Source organism: Loxodonta africana, chromosome 16 (genome assembly GCF_030014295.1).
Source record: "Loxodonta africana isolate mLoxAfr1 chromosome 16, mLoxAfr1.hap2, whole genome shotgun sequence".
Taxonomy (NCBI): Eukaryota; Metazoa; Chordata; class Mammalia; order Proboscidea; family Elephantidae; genus Loxodonta; species Loxodonta africana.
This window is the reverse complement of record NC_087357.1, coordinates 18,158,482-18,177,352: the sequence shown is the minus strand read 5'-3', so window position 1 is coordinate 18,177,352 and position 18,871 is coordinate 18,158,482. Positions and strand designations below refer to the sequence as shown.

The 18,871-nt window shown below is 41.4% G+C and overlaps 1 protein-coding gene across 1 annotated transcript in view; it reads left to right on the top strand.

Annotated features, from left to right (window-relative positions):
- The first annotated feature begins 600 nt into the window (after positions 1-600).
- Positions 601-18,871, top strand: part of ENO4 (enolase 4) — a 31,140-nt gene continuing 12,869 nt past the window's right edge. The window contains exons 1-7 of the mRNA XM_003408936.4: positions 601-787; positions 4,809-4,937; positions 5,823-6,013; positions 7,600-7,748; positions 12,029-12,198; positions 12,294-12,425; positions 13,343-13,396. Coding sequence (XP_003408984.1) covers positions 623-787; positions 4,809-4,937; positions 5,823-6,013; positions 7,600-7,748; positions 12,029-12,198; positions 12,294-12,425; positions 13,343-13,396 — 990 coding nt within the window. The 5' untranslated portion in view covers positions 601-622. The remainder of the gene's footprint in view (positions 788-4,808; positions 4,938-5,822; positions 6,014-7,599; positions 7,749-12,028; positions 12,199-12,293; positions 12,426-13,342; positions 13,397-18,871) is intronic.

Here is an 18,871-nt window from a genome sequence, read left to right as displayed (position 1 = left end):
TCAAGGCAGGTGGTTAACAGTACCCGCCGGATGGAAGAGTTCCTCCGGCCCCTACAGCTTAGTAAGCATACCCTGGTTCTTCCATCCCTCCCGCAATGGCGTGGGCCTCTCCGCAGTGGCCGCCCTCGCACGCGGGGGCGCTCCCTAACCGCATGAACGCAGGTGGGAAAGGCGGCGTAGCCCGAGTCCCAGGGCCACCGGGAACTCGGTACGAGGCTCGAGCCCCCAGCTGGAAGCCGGGGCTAACGCTACGCCTCCGCAGGGAGGTCGAGACGCAAGCCCATGGAAGCTCTTTGACACCGAAAAAGAGCTTTATAAGATCGTTCGATGTTTCCTCGTCTGGAAAACAGTCGGGGGAAGGTGATGAAAAACGAAAACGGGAGGGCCTTGATCCCCGGAGCCGAGGGGTCGCCGACCCCGGGCCCAATTCCTCCAGGACAGGGCTGGGCGGAGAGGTCAGGAGACCTTCCCGCTTCGGTGAGAGCGCGCGGCTTTACCGCAAGAACCTAGGCCTGGATGCCTCGCGAGATCTGGGGTCGGGATCTCGTTGTGTTGCCTAGCGACGGGGAGGACGCTCGCGGGCCCCCAGGCTAACCCCCGCTGTAGGCTTAAATCTCCTACCATGGGGGAAGAAGGCGGCGGCCGCAGCTGTGGGACCCCTAGGGAGCTGCAGAAGCTGAAGCAGGAGGCGATGAAGTACTACCAGCAGAACGACGTTCCGCGCAGGCTGGAAGAGCTGCTAAACTCCACCTTCTACCTCCAGCCTGACGATGTCTACGGGCACCTGGTAGGGACCTGGGACAGACACCCTTTTCCCTCTAGCCCCTCTCCCCCCGCCCCGCGCTGCGACAATTCAGTGCGCACGCGCTGCAAAGTCGCGCACGCGCACAGCTGCCGCCGTGAGGTTGGGCGGGCGGCGCCTTGGGTCTGTGGAGCAGCGACTCCTGAAGGGGAGACGCGGAGAGGATGTTGAAGAGAGGAAGCAGTGGGAAGGAAGCAGCCAGAGGAAGAGGGATTCTACTGCGCTGCTTCGGCGGCAGATTTGTAGCTACGGCGAAAGCTCAGGGCCTCGCTACCTTCAGGCGGGTCTGCGGTGGCTGCCAGTTGTCTTTTTAAACACAGATCTTAACACCAAATAGCTCAGCTTAAAAAGCTTCAGCGGCCCCCTTCGGACCATCCTTCCACTGATTCCCTTCGCAAAGTGCTACCAGAGAACAGTGTTCCCAGTACTCAAGCCCGATCATCATTCTCTTGCTCAGAAACCTTCCTGTGGCTTCTCCCTGGGCTGCTGAGAAAGACCAGATCCCTTAGTGTGGGGTTCATAGTGCTTGGCCCCTACCCTTGGTAATAGGCGTAGCCCCCACCCCCTCTACTGCTCCTTCACAGAACCCTCACCATTCCCTGATAAAGGCTGAAGTTTCCCACTATCTTCCACTTTGCTTATCTTGTTCCTCTAACTGAAGTACCCGCCCTGGACTTCTCCCCATTCAGGCTGTTGAAATGCACATCTTCCAATGTTCAGCTCAAATGCGCTTCTTTCCTTTTACCTATTAAAGAATTTGGGGGATGGGGAAGATCCCTGTAGGCAATTGCAATACTGTTTATTCCTTCACCATAAAACTTAGGGTTGAAAAGAGTTTGGGATTGTGAATCAAGCAGATCTGGGCTTAATCCTCGGCTCTGCCACTTACCGGTTGTACTAGACTATTATTTTGACGGTGCCCAATGAAACCCGCCTCCGGTATGAATGCTCTTAAATAAGCCCCTCCCACGTTGACCCTGGACTTGGCCATATGACTTGCATTGATCAATAGGACCTTGTCAAGCATGATTCAAACAGGCTTCATAAGTGCTGGCACATTGAGGCTTGCCCTCTTAGAACACCTGGTCTTGGAAGTCAGTCATCATGCTCTGAAAAAACTCTGATTACTCTGCTGGAGAACAAGAGACCATGTAGAGAGAGACCCTGGCAGATTTGAGACCTCTGGATTATGAGAAAGACAGAGACTCGTGTACCCCTAGCTGTTCAACCATCCCAGTTGAGGCACTAGACATGTGAGGGAAGCCATCTTGGATATTCTGGCCTCAGTCAAGTCTCCAGATGACTGCATCTGCATGGGAGACCCTAGGCAAGACCAGCAAAAGAATTACCAGCTGAGCCCAGCCCAGATTGCAGAGTCATGAGCAAATAAATGGTTTCAGCCACTAAATTTTGGGATGGCCTGTTACATAGCAGTAAAAAACCTAGCAGTAGATAACTAAAACATTGGCTGTGTGATCTTGGACAGTTTACTTCTGAGGAATTCAGTTTGCTCATCTGTGGAATGGAGGTGATACCACCTACCTTATAGAGTTGTTTCTTGAATTTAATGACAGATTGTATACAAAGTACCAAGGGATGTGTCTGCCATTCATCTATTTATACAAGACTTATGGAATCCTTTATATGCCAGGTACTGTGATGTGTGATACAGTGATAAACAAGACACAGCCACTATTTTAAAGTACACATTAAGCACTCAAAAAATGTTAGTTCCCTTCCCCTCCTAATGTAGTATCTGGCACATTGTAGGTGTTGTATACTTGTTGAACTGAACTCACGATGATACACAAAGTGGAAGCTAGACAACATTTTTCCTTCCTATGATTCTGTCTGAATTCAGTTGGGCACTCTAACATGCAAACCATCCTTAAAATGCATGCATGGGAAAATTGGTTTTTGCTTTAGTTCTGTTGGAGTGCCACCTCTGAGCTGGCATGTTGCTGATGAGTGTTAGAGGACCTGTTGCGTAAGTTGAGGTCATTGGATTTTTGAACTGAAAGATCAGATACCTGCTCTACTAAATAAGAGTCCAATACTATCTGGTAATATTGTTGTTGTTGTTAGGTGCCGTCAAGTCAGTTCCGACTCATAGTGACCCCACGCACAACAGAACAAAACACTGCCTGGCCCTGCGCCATCCTTACAATTGTTGTTATGCTTGAGCTCATTGTTGCAGCCACTGTGTCAATGCACGTCGTTGAGGGTCTTCCTCTTTTCCGCTGACCTTGTACTTTGCCAAGCATGATATCCTTCTCCAGGGACCGATCCCTCCTGACAACATGTCCAAAGTATTTAAGACGCAGTCTTGCCATCCTTGCTTCAAAGGAGCATTCTGGTTGTACTTCTTCTAAGACAGATTTATTCGTTCTTCTGGCAGTCCATGGTATATTCAATATTCTTTGCCAACACCACAATTCAAAGGCGTCAGTTCTTCTTCGGTCTTCCTTATTCATTGTCCAGCTTTCACATGCATATGATGCGATTGAAAATACCATGGCTTGGGTCAGGCACATTTTAGTCTTCAGGGTGACATCTTTGCTCTTCAACACTTTGAAGAGGTCCTTTGCAGCAGATTTACCCAATGTAATGCGTCGTTTGATTTCTTGACTGCTGCTTCCGTGGCTGTTGATTGTGGATCCAAGTAAAAGGAAATCCTTGACAATTTCAATCTTTCCCCATTTATCATGATTTTGCTTACTGGTCCAGTTGTGAGGATTTTTGTTTTCTTTATGTTGAGATGCAATCCACAGAGCTACTAGTCTAACCTTGGCACCAGGAATGACACTCAGGCTGTGGTATTTGATCTTTATTAGTAAGTGCTTCAAGTCCTTTTCACTTTCAGCAAGCAAGGTTGTGTCATCTGCATAACGCAGATTGTTAATGAGTCTTCCTCTAATCCTGATGCCCGTTCTTCTTCATATAGTCCAGCTTCTCGGATTATTTGTTCAAAATACAGATTACATAGGTATGGTGAAAGAATACCCTGACGCACACCTTTCCTGACTTTAAACCAATCAGTATCCCCTTGTTCTGTCTGAACAACTGCCTCTCAATCTATGTAAAGGTTCCTCATGAGCACAATTAAGTGTTCTGGAATTCCCATTCTTCGCAATGTTATCCATAATTTGTTATGATCCACACAGTCGAATGCCTTTGCATAGTTAATAAAACCCAGGTAAACATCCTTCTGGTATTCTCTGCCTTCAGCCAGGATCCATCTGACATCAGCAGTGATATCCCTGGTTCCATGTCCTCTTTTGTCTGGTAATATTACTACCTGGTAATAAAGAATCTGAGGTGGGCGTGTCTTCACGTGCCTTTCTCTCCTCTCCTCGCTCCTCTGCATAGAAACACCATCTTGAATCTTTTTATTCAGGCTCCTTGAACAGGCTTTCTACCCCAGCTTCATTTCCTTTCTTGGATTATTTCCAAATGGCTTCTGCTTTTCCACATCTATGAAACTGCTATTAGTAAGATCCCCAACAATCCTTTTGAACACCTAGGACTATGCATAAACTGGCAGTAAGTGAAATACAGCTGCTGTGTAAGTCTTCACCGTTATAATACCAGATGCCTTGCTAGGAGGAATAAAAAGCAGTCCACTTCAGATTTCTTAAGTTTGAATGCATCATAGTGTTCTAGAGACCAACTGATTTATGCATCTTGGACAGAGGGATGGGTTAGGGAATTGGGTTGACTATAATAAGGCTTAGTAAAGAGTGACACAAGTCATTTAAATTAAAAAAAAAAAAAGATGCAAGTTTCTACTGAGAGACAAATTGCCCCGTGTACCAGAGACTCAGCGTCGAACTGAATCCAAGTGTGAGCGCATTATGGAAGGGCAGTTCCCACAGAGCTACTAGTCTAACCTTGGCACCAGGAATGACACTCAGACACTTGGTAAAAACTAAAAAGGGTAAATGTGAATGATCTTTTGAAGATCAGTTAGATGTAGCGTTGTAATTTTTTGTTTTTTGTGTTGAAGGCAAACTGCTTTTCTAAACTTGCAAAGCCTCCTACCATATGCAAAGTAGTGGGGAAAAATGTGCTGGATGGACTGGGCCTTCCAACCCTACAAGTGGAAATATTCTGCACCATTCAAAATTTTCCCAAGGTATGAGGAAGCTTAAATGCGTTCTTCAGTATGTTCTGGCACCACTGCATTTATTTGCAACTCTTGTCTAAATTGTCACCGTGTGTTGGAACCAACTCAAAGGCAACTGACAACACCCTGTCGAAATTGTAGAAAATGATCGGTTTTGAAATTCAGTGTTTGCAAAATATATATTAATACTATTCATAGGTAGTCTTGTATAGAAACCATGAATCTATAATCAACTATGATGGCTTCATTATCTTTAAATGTAATTTTCGTACAGACTTGACTGCTGCCTGAAGATGATCCAAGATGGAGGAAGGAAGTGAGGCAAACATAGTTTTAAATTCTGACATTATCAATGCAATCAGTTCTATATCTACATGTAGATTTATAGATTCATGTATTTATATGTAAGTTTATATGGATTTATAGATACGTAGTCAGAATCGACTCGACAGCAATTTTTTTTTTTTTATGGGTAGGCTGATGTACATAATTTAACAGGTTTTATTGCTAAAAGTACTTTTGTGTTTAGCATGCTTATTTGTTGTTAGAAATAATTATTTGTTGTTAGAAATAATTTTGCTACAGTCTCTTGGAGAATATTTGTAATTAAATCTGTTAGTATTCTTTTAGCTATTTATTGGTGAGGGAGTGATAAAAATGAAGTTCAACATAGAGTTTTTATAAGGGCATTTTAACAAGGTAATAATTTTAAATGTTCCTTGAAGCTGGGTTCTACAGTGTTTCAACAGCTATAGAAATATCTCAAAGAAAATTATATATTCTCATTTTCCCCTTGAAATTGGTAATAGAGTATTGTGCACATTAAAAGCTGGATTAATTGAATTTCCTGTTTTCTGTGAGAGCTAGGACAATGTAGACACGTATTATTTTCAGCACATATGTTCTGTGGTGATCTCATCTCACTTTGAAGTACACGAGAACGCTTTGCCTGAGCTAGTGGAAGCAGAGGAATTAGAGAGGAAGGACGCCCTCAGCACCGCTGTGCAGTGGGTCAACGAAACAATTGCTGCAGAGCTTCAGGGCATCGAACCCTCCAACCAGGCTGAAGTGGATCAGTTGCTGCGGTAACTCTTCTACTTTGAAATATAAATGTGAAATATAAATCTATATCTGTTTTTTTTCCATTTCACGTGCCAATATAATGGGTCTGTCATATCAGCAGGGTAGAGTTGCAAAGTCAATTGAAGAAACTCCAAAATTTAGCATAATTTTTTTTCTTCTGAAAACCGATTTATTAAAATCTTACTGTGTAAGGCTACATTAGGCCTTTCGGCCTCTTTTCATGCAAAGAGATTTCCTGTGATTCAGTAAAAAGTATCCCAGGAAAAGGATCAAGTGAAGAATCCAGATGAGGTCCTTTCCCTCTCTTCATTCCTCATATCCCACTTCCTGAGCTTCTCATATCCTTTCATGTAGTTGCCATTGCTCACACTTACATTCTGTCTTCCAACCACAACCAAGCCTTCCAGGTTTTGTCCAAAGATTAACTCTAAAAATGGAAAACCAAGGACATGTTTACCTTACTAGGCCAACCAAATAATGTGTTAGAATTACTTTTCCTTTTGTGCAGGTCTCATGCCACAACCCCTAATCCAACCAAAGGTCAAATGGATTCTCTTTCCCTAAGCTTCACCACTTGCTCAATTTTGCATAATGTCACATTTTCGTTTGCTTCAGAAGTAGAGCATGACTTTTGTAAAGAGCTTTTTTGAGTAGATTTTGTTTTCCTTAGAGTTCCTAAATGCTATTCATTTTATTTATTTTTGCCCTTATTTGCTATTATCATATTAATTTTTTCCAAGCTCCCAGTCAATAATTCTGTTATATCCTTTTTTTTTTTTTTTTTTTCCTGGAGTTTTGCCTCTCCAAATCTCCCATCTGGACTTGTTCCTCTCTTGGAGAATTAGAAAGATGCCATAAAGACTTCTGTCCCTGGTCTGCTATTTCCCAGGTTCTATATCTTCCCTCTTCTTGATTTGCTGGATTACATCCTTTAAAAGCAAGAATGAGAAAGGGTATGTGGGATATAAATTTTTGAGTTCTTATATGTGTGGAAATGTCAGTACTCTGCCCATGTGGTTGATAGTTTGGCTAAGTATAGACTTCTCGGCTGAAGTCAATTTTTCTCAGTACTTTGAGGTCATTGCCCCATTGGCATCTGGATTATTGATAAGTCTGATGCAAATCTGATTCCCATGTCCTTATTGTTTGTTTCCTTGTTCTTATTTGTGGAAGCTTTTAGCCTGTTCTCTTTATTATGGAGGGCGGGGGTGAAATTTTAAATGGATGCTCCTAAGTGGGATTTCCCAAAGTTTTTAACTACTCCTTTAAGCAAAAGTAAGGAAATGAAGTCCTAAAGTGCATGTAGTGCTCCGTGTCACTGACTGCTCTTGACTCATTGTCTTTTGATGGTCATTTGTTAAAAAGGAAAATCCAATAGACAGTCCTTAATCAAAATATGCTTTCAAGGTTTACTTTTAAAATACAAACAGGGCTCAAATAATTTAAAAAGTGAGCACCTGAAATCTCTAAGTTTATTTCAGCTCTTGAGCACAGTTATATAATAGCGTCATTATTTTTTGGTCTTGGAAATTGACGTTGATTTGTCCTTAAGCATCCCGTTCTAAAGCCGTATTTTCCTGCCATTAAGGACATTCTTTGCAAATAAAGTGCAAGAAGATCAGGAGAGAAAAGAATTGGAAAGTACAGTGGAAGACTCAACAGTGCCTGTACCTTTACCTGTAGTACCACTACCACTACTTCCTCCACCTCCTGCAAAAAAAAAAGGACAAAAACAAGGTTGGTGGCTTATCATTTTGTAGAATTTAGTGACAAATGTATGAGAAAGAAAGACTGAAGCTTGGACTGCCTTCCTGAGTCAGAGTTTCTTTGTTGCAGACCTAGGTTAGGTTCCCAACCTGGTGCCATCCATCCTCCATGCCCTTTCCTCTCTAGAAGATGCAATGTTGAGTGGGCAGGGTTTTGCCCCATTCCACCCTCTATTTTTATTTATACAATAAAAAATTTCTCACCCAGAGGCGAACACTTACACATTGCATTGAATAGTGGCAATGTCAGGGAGTGTGGCATTGGAGACCTCTAAAGAACATTCTCCCACCCCCACATTTCCATTATCTCACCAAAAAGCCACCCCATATTTTACAGAATAATCATATGGACCACCAACATTCAGTCCTGGTTAATAATTCTCTTTGGAAAACTTTGCTATTTTAAAGCAAATAATCTAAGTAATTGCTGCCCTTTTCTCCACGCCTTCAACAGATTGCTAACCTTAGCCCTCCAGTATATTAATTCTAGAGCTGCTGCTAGTATTGCAACAGTGTTTGTCTGTCTACCCAGCTAAAGCATGCTCCTTGAGGGCATGAATCATGGCTTGGTCACCTCAACATTGCCAGTATCTAGCATGGTGCCAGGCACAAACTAACCACTCAATAAATTTGGGTTCCATTGAATAAGAGAGCACCAGAACCAGTGACCAAAATATCGTGGAGACAAGGTTCCTTGTCACAGATGTGGATGCTGAGGTCCAGAGAGAGGAAGAGAATTGCTCAAGGCAAAAGAATTATGTTAGACCAATCTTTTCTTGGGAAAGCAGGAGTGGCCACTACTGAGTAATAGGTAATGGCCACCAATGATAGTTCAGTTGGCTCTTCCTTTTATTCTGATAGGATCTGGAACTTAAGAGAAGAACCAGGAAAGGGATAGTAATTTGTTAAGCATTTATTATGTGCTAGGTGTTAAAAAAAAAAATTATATATCTTATCTCCACTGGGGACCTGAACCAGGACAGTGGGAGATTGGAGGGATGCTAGAGATTATATGATCAACACGGTGACTAAGAACTCATTAGAGTGAAACATGGGTAAGAATTCTGGGTGATAGTTAGATCTGGAGGGCATTTCTAAAGTCAGCAACAACATAGAACTAGGTGTTGATTTGGGGTTAAGAAGAAGGACAGCAAGTAAGACATACTTATGAAGAGATGGTCAACAGAAAATCGGATATGTATATGGATATGGTGGAATAGTTTTCAAGAACATAAATAACGACTATACACATGGAGCTTGCCAGGCGGAATATACAGGAATCAAATCAACTACATCTGTGGAAAGAGAGAATAGAGAAGCTCAACATCATCAGTCAGAACAAGGCCAGGAGCCGAATGCGGAACAGATCATCAATTGCTTACATGAAAGTTCAAGTTGAAGTTAAAGAGAATTAGAGCAAGTCCAAGAGAGACAAAATTCGACTTCAAGTATATGCCATCTGAAGAATAGATTTGACTTACTGAACACTAAAGACCACAGACCAGAAGAGTTGTGGAATGACATCAAGGACATTATATATAAAGAAAGCAAAAGGTCATTAAAAAGAAAGAAAAGATCAAAATGAATGTCAGAAGAGACTTTGAAACTTGCTCTTCAATGTTGAGTAGCTAAAGCAAAGGGAAGAAATGATGAAGTAAAAGAGCTGACCAGAAGATTTCAAAGGACAGCTTGAGAAGACAAAGTAAAGTATTATAATGAAATGTGCAAAGACCTGGAGTTAAAAACCAAAAGGGAAGAACACGCTCACCATTTCTCAAGCTGAAGAAAATTGAAGAAAAAATTCAAGCCTCGGGTAGCATTATTGAAGGATTCTACGGGGAAAATACTGAATGAAGCAGGAATCATCAAAAGAAGATAGAATGAATACACAGGGTCACTGTACCAAAAACAATTGATTGATGTTCAGCCATTTCAGGAGGTAGCATATGATCAAGAACCGAAGATACTGAAGGAAGAAGTCCAAGCTGCACTGAAGGCATTGACAAAAAACAAGGCTCCAGGAATTTACAGAATGCCAATTGAGATGTTGCAACAAATGGATGCGGTGCTGGAGGTGCTCACTCATCTATGACAAGTAATTTGGAAGACAGCTACCTGGCCAACCAGTTAGAAGAGATCCATATTTGTGCCCATTGCAAAGAAAGGTGATTCAGCAGAATGCAGAAACCATTGAACAATATCATTAATATCAAACACAAGCCAAATTTTGCTGAAGATCATTAAAAAGTGTTTGCAGCAGTACATCAACAGGGAACTGCCAGAAACTCAAGCCAGATTCAGAAGAGGACATGGAATGAGGGATATGATTGCTGATGTTAGATGGATCTTGGCTGAAAGCAGAGAACACCAGAAAGATGTTTAAACCAACCAAATAAACAAAAAACAAACCTGTTGTTGTCAAGTCACTTCCAACTCATAGCCATCCTGTAGGACAGAGTAGAACAGCCCTGTAAGGTTTCCTAGGAGCAGCTGGTTGATTCGAACTGCCAACCTTTTGGTTACCAGCTGAATGCTTAACCACTGTACCACCAGGGCTCCAGAAAGATGTTTGCTTGTGTTTTACTGACTATGCAAAGGCATTCAACTATGCGGATCATAACAGATTATGGATAATGTTACCAAAAATGGGAATTCCAGAACACTTAATTGTGCTCATGGAGAAACTGTATATAGACCAGGAGGAAGTCATTCAAACAGAACAAGGGGATGCTGTGTGGTATAAAGTCAGGAAAGGTGTGCATAAGGATTGTATCCTTTCACCATACTTTTTCAATCTGTATGCTGAGCAAATAACCCGAGAAGCTAGACTGTATGAAGAAGAACAGGGCATCAAAATTGAAGAAAGACTCACTAACAACCTGTCTTATGCAGATGATACAACCTTCTTTGCTGAAAGTGAAGAGGACTTGAAGCACTTACTGTTGAAGATCAAAGACTACAGCCTTCTGTATGGATTGCACCTCAACATAAAGAAAACAAAAATCCTCACAACTGGACCAATAAGCAACATCATGATAAATGGAGAAAAGATTGAAGTTGTCAAGGATTTCATTTTACTTGATCCACAGTCAACACCCATGGAAGCAGCAGTCAAAAAAAAATCAAGCAACATCTTGCATTGGGCAAATCTGTTGAAAAAGACTTCTTTAAAGTGTTAAAAAGCAAAGATGTCACTTTGAGGATTAAGGTGCGCCTGACCAAAGCCAGGAAACCCTGGTAGCATAGTGTTTTAGAGCTATGGCTGCTAACCAAAAGATCAGCAGTTCGAATCCACTAGGCGCTCCTTGGAAACCGTATGGGGCAGTTCTACTCTGTCCTATATGGTTGCTATGAGTCAGAATCGACTCAACGGCAACGGGTTGGGTTTTTGACAAAAGCCATAGTATTTTCAGTCACCTCATATGCATGTAAAAACCGGACAATAAGGAAAACTGAAGAATTGACACCTTTGAATTATGGTGTTGGCGAAGAATATTGAATATACAATGGACTGCCTGAAGAACAAACAGGGAAGAAGTACAGCCACAATGCTGCTTAGAAGCAGGGATGGTAAGCTTTGTCTCATGGTGTTTGGACATGTTATCAGGAGGGACGAGTCCCTGGAGAAAGACATCATGCTTGATAAAGTAGGGGATCAGCAAAAAAAAGGAAGACCCTCAGCAAGATGGATTGACACAGTGGCTATAACGATGGGCTCAAGCAAAACAATGATTGTGAGGCTGGTGCAGGACCAGGTACTGTTTTGTTCTGTTGTACGTATGGTCGATAAGAGTTGTAAATGATTTGATGGCACCTAACAAGAACAACGTGGTGGAATATAGCAAAACAAAGGATTTGGAATTTGAAGATGTCCAAATCCTATCTTTACCATTTACTGTTAGATATTGGGCAAGTCTCTTATCCTCTAAGTCCCAGTTTACTGGTATGTGAATGTGGGAAAACAATGTTTACTCCACGGGATAGTTGAAGGAGTTAATATTGAATGGCCTAGAATTTCTTAAAAAAAAAAAGGCAAAATCCATGGCTAAGGATTATTCTGGGCATTAGGGGTAGTAAGTGAAATCAAACAGAACACTTGGAGGTTGAAATAGGGAATATGTTCTTCCAACCTCATTTTTTATCCTTACTTTTTGCTGGGCTGTCACATCTGTAATTAAGGCATTAAAAATACAGTTTTATTATAGTCAAACTTCTTAGGAAGTAATCTTTTATCAATATGTTACCCCCCAGGAAGGAAGGATACTCTTCCAGAGAAACCTATCGTACCTGAAGAACCTCCTGAACCTATTCTCTGTGGCAGCATGGCCATAGGGGCTGTGTCACTAGCTGTTGCAAAAACCAGTGCCATACTGGGCAATAATCCCCTATACTTAAATATTGCATTACTGAAGCACAATCAGGTTAGTATCTATTATATTCCATTATTAAAACACATTAGTATCTCAATATGAATGAATCATGTTTCTTATTTTTCCTTGCTTTTCCTATATTCCAGGAACCGCCAAAAAAGCTAACTGTACCTTTGCTGATGGTATCTCTGATCAGCTGTGGGAAGTCATCTCCTGGGAAGCTCAATTTAATGAAAGAAGTGATTTGTATCCCCCATCCTGGATTGAGCACCAAACAAGTACCTTACGTTATCTTAAACTGCTTTTTCTATTAAAAAAAAATATCCCTTAATAGATAGATAGATGGATAGAGGGAGAGAGATATTCCAGCATCAGTGAGTTTTTAGTGTAGGTCCCTAAGGCTTATGACACCAGGTGAGTGGGAATGAAGTAGAAAGTAAGAAAAATTATTTTAGGAAATGAGGATAAGTGGGAAGAAAGTCAAGACCTCAAGCAAAAGGGAACGTGTTTAGACCATCTGAGATCTCTGACTCATTAGAGCACTTACTCATGCTGGTGACTCATGGAGAAGACATGGGCGAGTCACTTTGCAGGCTTTGGTTGTGCAGGAGGGAGGAGGTGGGATGTCTTTATTTACTGGTCTATGTACTACAGCAGTAGCAGATGGAATCTAGCATATTCCTAGCAACTCAGTCTGTTAGTAAGAACTCTAGGACCTGGATCTTTCCCTTGGTTAATATCTGTTGTGCTATCTGCGTACCAAAGCACTTGGCGTGCCATTCTTCATCTTAGTATGCAGACCCTGTCATTATCAGAACACACTCTTCAATCACTCTAATCTAGACTGCCTTGGTGACCAGTGACATGTATTGCAAGGTTATCCAGGTTGGTCAAGAGACCATGAGAGAATGAAGTTAACTTGCTCCAACCAACTGAATGAGTCAGTTCTGAACAATGAAGAGCGGTTACTAAGGAAGAAGTGCCTCCGTCATTCACTTTCAACTGATTGAAAATTGGGGGTCAAAGATTAACATATAATTTTCTGATTTTGTAGAACATGTTGTCCACTAAGCAGGGTGCCTTATCAGAGATCCTACCAATATCCTGAGTTAGGAATAGCTATGTATGGTATAAGTTTTTATATTTGAAATTTCTAGACTACAGTTGTGGAAGATGATGGTTATTCTACTTACAGGGTGTGGAGATGCTTCTGGAAATTCAGAAACATGTAAACAGAACTATTGAAATGGTATGTAAAGAGGTTCTGTTGTATCTACTTACCAACATACACTTACACATCTGCTAGTATCTAATCGGTAGTTGATCTTGGAATTAAATCAATATTGTTTTTATTGATATGGAAAATATATTCATTTGCCTTGATTTTCCCATATGAACCAACATTACACATTCCATCACTGGCTAGTTTCTAATAGTACTTAACAATCTCATTTAGATTCTGAAGCCACTGGCTCCATGCTAAAATCATCCCTGAGGATTTGCAAAGAAGGAAAGGATTTGGCCCCTAGCAGATGAGAGGCTGTTTAGCATAGTGGTTAAGGCACAGGCTCTGGAGTCAGACCGCCTGAGTTGGGCAAACAAGGGCCCTTGGCTGAGCAGCCCTTCCGGGGGAAGCCCTGGAGGCAGGATGAGAGGCAGGGATGTGAGCAAGCAGTTCTCCCCTCAGAGTCTATCTTAGGGCAGGGCACAGTAATATGGCAAGGCTGATCTCAGACTCCTGGAGAGAGACCCTGTCCTTGCCAGAGAGTGTCTTAGTCATCTAGTACTGCTATAACAGAAATACCACAAGTGGATGGCTTTAACAAAGAGAAGTTTATTTCCCTACAGTAAAGTAAGCTAAAAGTCCAAATTCAGGGCGTCAGCTCCAGGAGGAAGCCTTTCTCTCTCTGTCGGCCTTTTCATTAATCTTCCCAGACTAGGAGCTTCTCCGAGCAAGGACCCTGGGTCCAAAGGACGTGCTTTGCTCCTGGCACTGCTTTCTTGGTAGTATGAGGTACTTCCTCTCTGCTTGCTTCCCTTTCCTTTTTATCTCTTGAGAGATAAAGGATGGTGCAGGCCACACCCCAGGGAAACACCCTTTACATTGGATCAGGGATGTGACCTTAATAAGGGTGTTATAATCCTACCCTAATCCTCTAACATAAAATTACAATCACAAAATGGAGGATAACCACACAATACTGGGAATCCTGGCCCAGCTAAATTGATACACACATTTTGGGGGGACATAATTCAATTCATGACGGTGGGGCTTTTTTTTTTTAATATACTTTTTTATTTTGGAACATTAGATTCACAGAAAAGCTGCAAAAATAGTACAGAGTTCCTGTATACACCTTACCTAGCTTAAAAAAAAAAAAATCTTACCCAGTGTTAACATGATAAATCATCATTTTACATTTGTTAAAACTAAGAAACCAAAATAAGGCCTTGTTCTTGTTAGATGTTGTCAAGTTGGTTCTGACTTACAGAGACCATATGTATAATAGAATGAAACACTGCCCAGTCCTGCGCCATCTTCACAATTGTTGTTATGCTTGAGCCAATCATTGCAGCCACTGTATCAATCTGTCTCGCTGAGGGTCTTCCTCTTTTTCTATGACGATCTACTTTACCAAGTATGATGTCTTTCTCTAGGGACCGACCCCTCCCGATAACATGTCCAAAGTACGTGAGAGAAGTCTCATCGTTCTCATTGTCAGGGAATACTCTGGCTGTACATCTTCCAAGACAGACTTGTTGGTTCTTCTGGCAGTCCATGGTATATTCAATATTCTTTCCCAACACCATAATTCAAAGGCAGCAATTCTTCTTCAGTCTTCCTTATTCATTGTCTGGCTTTCACATGCATATGAGGTGATTCAAAATATCATGGCTTGGATCAGGCACACCTTAGTCCTCAAGGTGACATCTTTGCTTTTCAAGACTTTAAAGAGGTCTTTTGCAGCAGATTTGTCCAATACAGTGCGTCATTTGACTTCCTGTCTGCTGCTTCCACAGGTGTTAATTGTGAATTCAAGTAAAATGAAATTCTTGACAACCTTAATCTTTTCTCCGTTTATCATGATGTTGCTTACTGGTCCAGTTGTGAGGATTTTTGTTTTCTTTATAATTTTTACTGAAGGCTGTAGTCTTTGATCTTCATCAGTAAGTGCTTCGAGTCCTCTTCACTTTCAGCAAGTAAGGTTGTGTCATCTGCATAGAGCAAGTTGTTAATGAGTCTTCTTTCAATCCTGATGCCACATTCTAGTTCACACAGTCAAGCTTCTCAGCCTGTTTGCTCAGCATACAGATTGAATAAGTACGGTGAAAGGATACAACCCTGACACACACCTTTCCTGACTTTAAACCATGCAGTATCCCCTTGTTCTCTTCGAATGACTGCCTCCTGGTCTATGTACAGGTTCCTCAAAACGAAGACCCTCAACGAGATGGATTGACACAGTGGCTGCAACAATGGGCTTAAACATGATTGTGAGGATGGTGCAGGACCAGGCAGTGTTTTGTTCCACTTTACATAGGGTGACTATGAGTCTGAAATGAGCTGACGGCACCTAACAACAACAATGTCTTTTTTCTCTTCCAAGATCCACTTCAGGATCCTACATTGCATTTAGTGTGAGGCTTTGAAGTTTCATGATGAGACGCATCTGTTGTATAGTGTGGCTAGGATACAACAGCAGTCTGGCACGAAGGAACCTTGGCTCCAGTGTCATCTTACCAGCATAGAGTCTGCAACTGCAGGCAGGCAGCACCAGCCACTCCCCTGCAGTGATGGGGTGGGTTTCTGGGGTCCAAGCATCAGGTACTCTAAGCACGAGGCTGGAACTAATTTCCATGGAACTTTTCAGGAAGCTGGCTCCTTTTCTGCATGGCCTGCCTGCATAGGATCAAACTTGGACAAGTTAACCCTGATCTTCACTCTGCTTTGCCACTTACCGGCTGTGTGACCTTGGGCCAGTTTCATAAGGAGTTCGCCTTGGGTTCCTCGTCCATAAAACGGAGATGATGAGTACCCATCTCATGGGACGATTGTGAAGAGTAAATGAGTTCAGTATATGTAATGTGTTTAGAGCAGGGGCTAGCACAACAGAGAGTGATGCATAGTGCTGGTTATGAGAGAAAGTGGAGACATTCAGGTTAAAATAGTAGGAAATTCAGGATATCTGAGCTTTAGCAGTTCATCCTGACTTTTAAATATTTTACTGATTTTCAGTTGTACAACTAACTCACCAATGTTCTCTTAAAAATTCATACTGACAGACCTCTCGCTCCCCCCACTGCCCCCACCCACTACCACTCTCGATCCCATCCTTTCTCTAGAGGTAACCACTGTTAAAAATGTACTGTGTCACCTTTCTGCCTTTTTCTTTGTATTTATACACTCATAGATAAACACAAACCATTGTGTTTTTTGTGTTTAATATAAAAACAACATGATTCTGTACAAATCATTCAGCAACTTGCTTGTTATTTCTTTGCCCTTTTTAATGAATGTTTATCTTTTATGGATATCTAGGACTTTATATCATAAGGGATATAATCCTTTTTAATATGTTATACATATTTTTGTCTATCATGTTGCTTGCCTTTTCACTTTTTCACATCATACTATTTTTTTTTTTTTACTTTCCATGTAATAAGTTGTGTCAGTCTGATCTTTAAGGTGACAGTTTTCACCCAGGAGTGATTTTGCCCAGGGAGATATTTGGCAATGTCTGAGACATTTTTGGTTGTCACAACTTGGAGGGAGGGTTCCTACTGGCATGAGGTGGGTAGAGGCCAAGGATGTTGCTAGACATCCTACAATGCACAGGACAGTCCCTACAACAAAGAATTTTCCAGCCCAAAGTGTCAGTAAAGCCAAGGTTGAGAAGCCTTGCTTTAAGGCTTTTAGTTTTTGTTCCTTATTTAATATGGCACACCCTCTTCCTATAATACTAATAATTGACGAGTACTGTTTAAGCTTACTAGGTGCCACTCCAAGGATGCCTGGTGGCACAGTGGTTAAAGCGTTCAACTGCACACCAAAGGTGGGCAGTTTGAAACCACCAGTGGCTCTTCAGGAGAATGAAGAGCCACTGGTCACTCTGAGTTGCAGTGGACTCCATGGCAATGGGTTCAGTTTGGTTTAGGCACCATTCTAAATGCTTCAGCATTTTGACTCATTGAATCCTCACAACTCTATAGGTAGATACTACTATTATCCCCACTTTATAAATTAAGAAACTGAGGTTCAGAGAAGTTAACTAACTTATCCATTGTCTCATAGGTGGTAGAGCTGGCATTCAAACCCAGGAAGTCTAGACCCAGAGTCTGTGATCTTAATCATATGGTAGGCTGCTCCCAAATCATAGGATACTTTTAACACTTTTATAATTTTTTAAATATATTTATATTCAAATTCATTGGCATTTATATGAATGGTGTGAAGCAAGGATCATATTCCTACTGACTTTCCACATGGAGTTACATGTTTGAGGGCTGCAGTGGGGTCCTTAGTAATAGCTCCCACTAGCTCATTTTTGTTTGAATAAAAAGCAATAAAGCATTTAGAGTATGCTTACGCATAAAAAAAATCACTACACCATCAATCTTATGAATTTCTGTGAAAAAATTTTAGTTGCCAACAACACGTTAAAAAAAACAAACCCACTGCCATTGAGTCAATTCCAACTCATAGCAACCCTATAGGACAGAGTAGAACTGCCTTATAGAGTTTCCAGGGAGCACCTGGCAGATTAAAACTGCCGACCTTTTGGTTGGCAGCCGTAGCACTTAACCACTACACCACCAGGGTTTCCAACAACACGTAGCACAGTGGAAAGAATGTGGTCTTTGAAGGTAAAGAGATTTGGGTTTCAATTTTGGCTGACCACTTACTAGCCATCACTACGAACACCTTATATAACTTGCCAGTATTTCAGTTTCCTCCTTTGTAAAATAAAAATACTTCCCTTAGAAGGATTGGAAGCAACGTATGGAAAGAAGCTGACTTGGTCTCGCCAGTGGCATGGCACCTATTGATATAACACTAACAGAATACAGAAGATGTTTAATCTTCCCAGGTGATTGTAGGTTATACTGATACCAGATTGTTCCCAACTTTAACTTAATCCTTCCATTAAATCTTAATTTTTTTTTTTTTTTTTTGAGGAAAAAAAAAATCACTAAAGAAATGATACATTTCCTCAGGGACAAAAAAACCCAAAACATGTTTGTAGAAAGCCTTAGCTAAAATCATGGCTTTCATTTTCAGAATGCAAGATGCTAGTACTGGAACCAGGGTTTACTGCAATCACCCTACTTTGGTTTAGCAATAAAATATGATTGTTCCTGATGATATCGTTTGGCTGATGGCATAGATAAGCAAGTTACTTCATGCCAGATTTATTTTAGCGTAAACTGACTTTTTGCCAGAACCCTCTAGATAACTAATTCTTGCTAAGGAAAGGCTGTATTTGTTTATTTGGATGTTTAGCTATTTTTAAACCCACCTAGACGGAGAACAGTCATTGGAGAACAAATTGCATCTTGTCTGATTATAAAGGCTGGAAATTTTGGCTCTTTACCACTATTGAACAGTTATATCCTTACTATGTTAGAGAGAAAAATGTTATGGGTTGTTTTTCTCAGTGATTTATTGCTATTACAAGGCCCTACACTAGGTGTCACAGGGTTTAAAAGATAGTTTCTGCCCTCA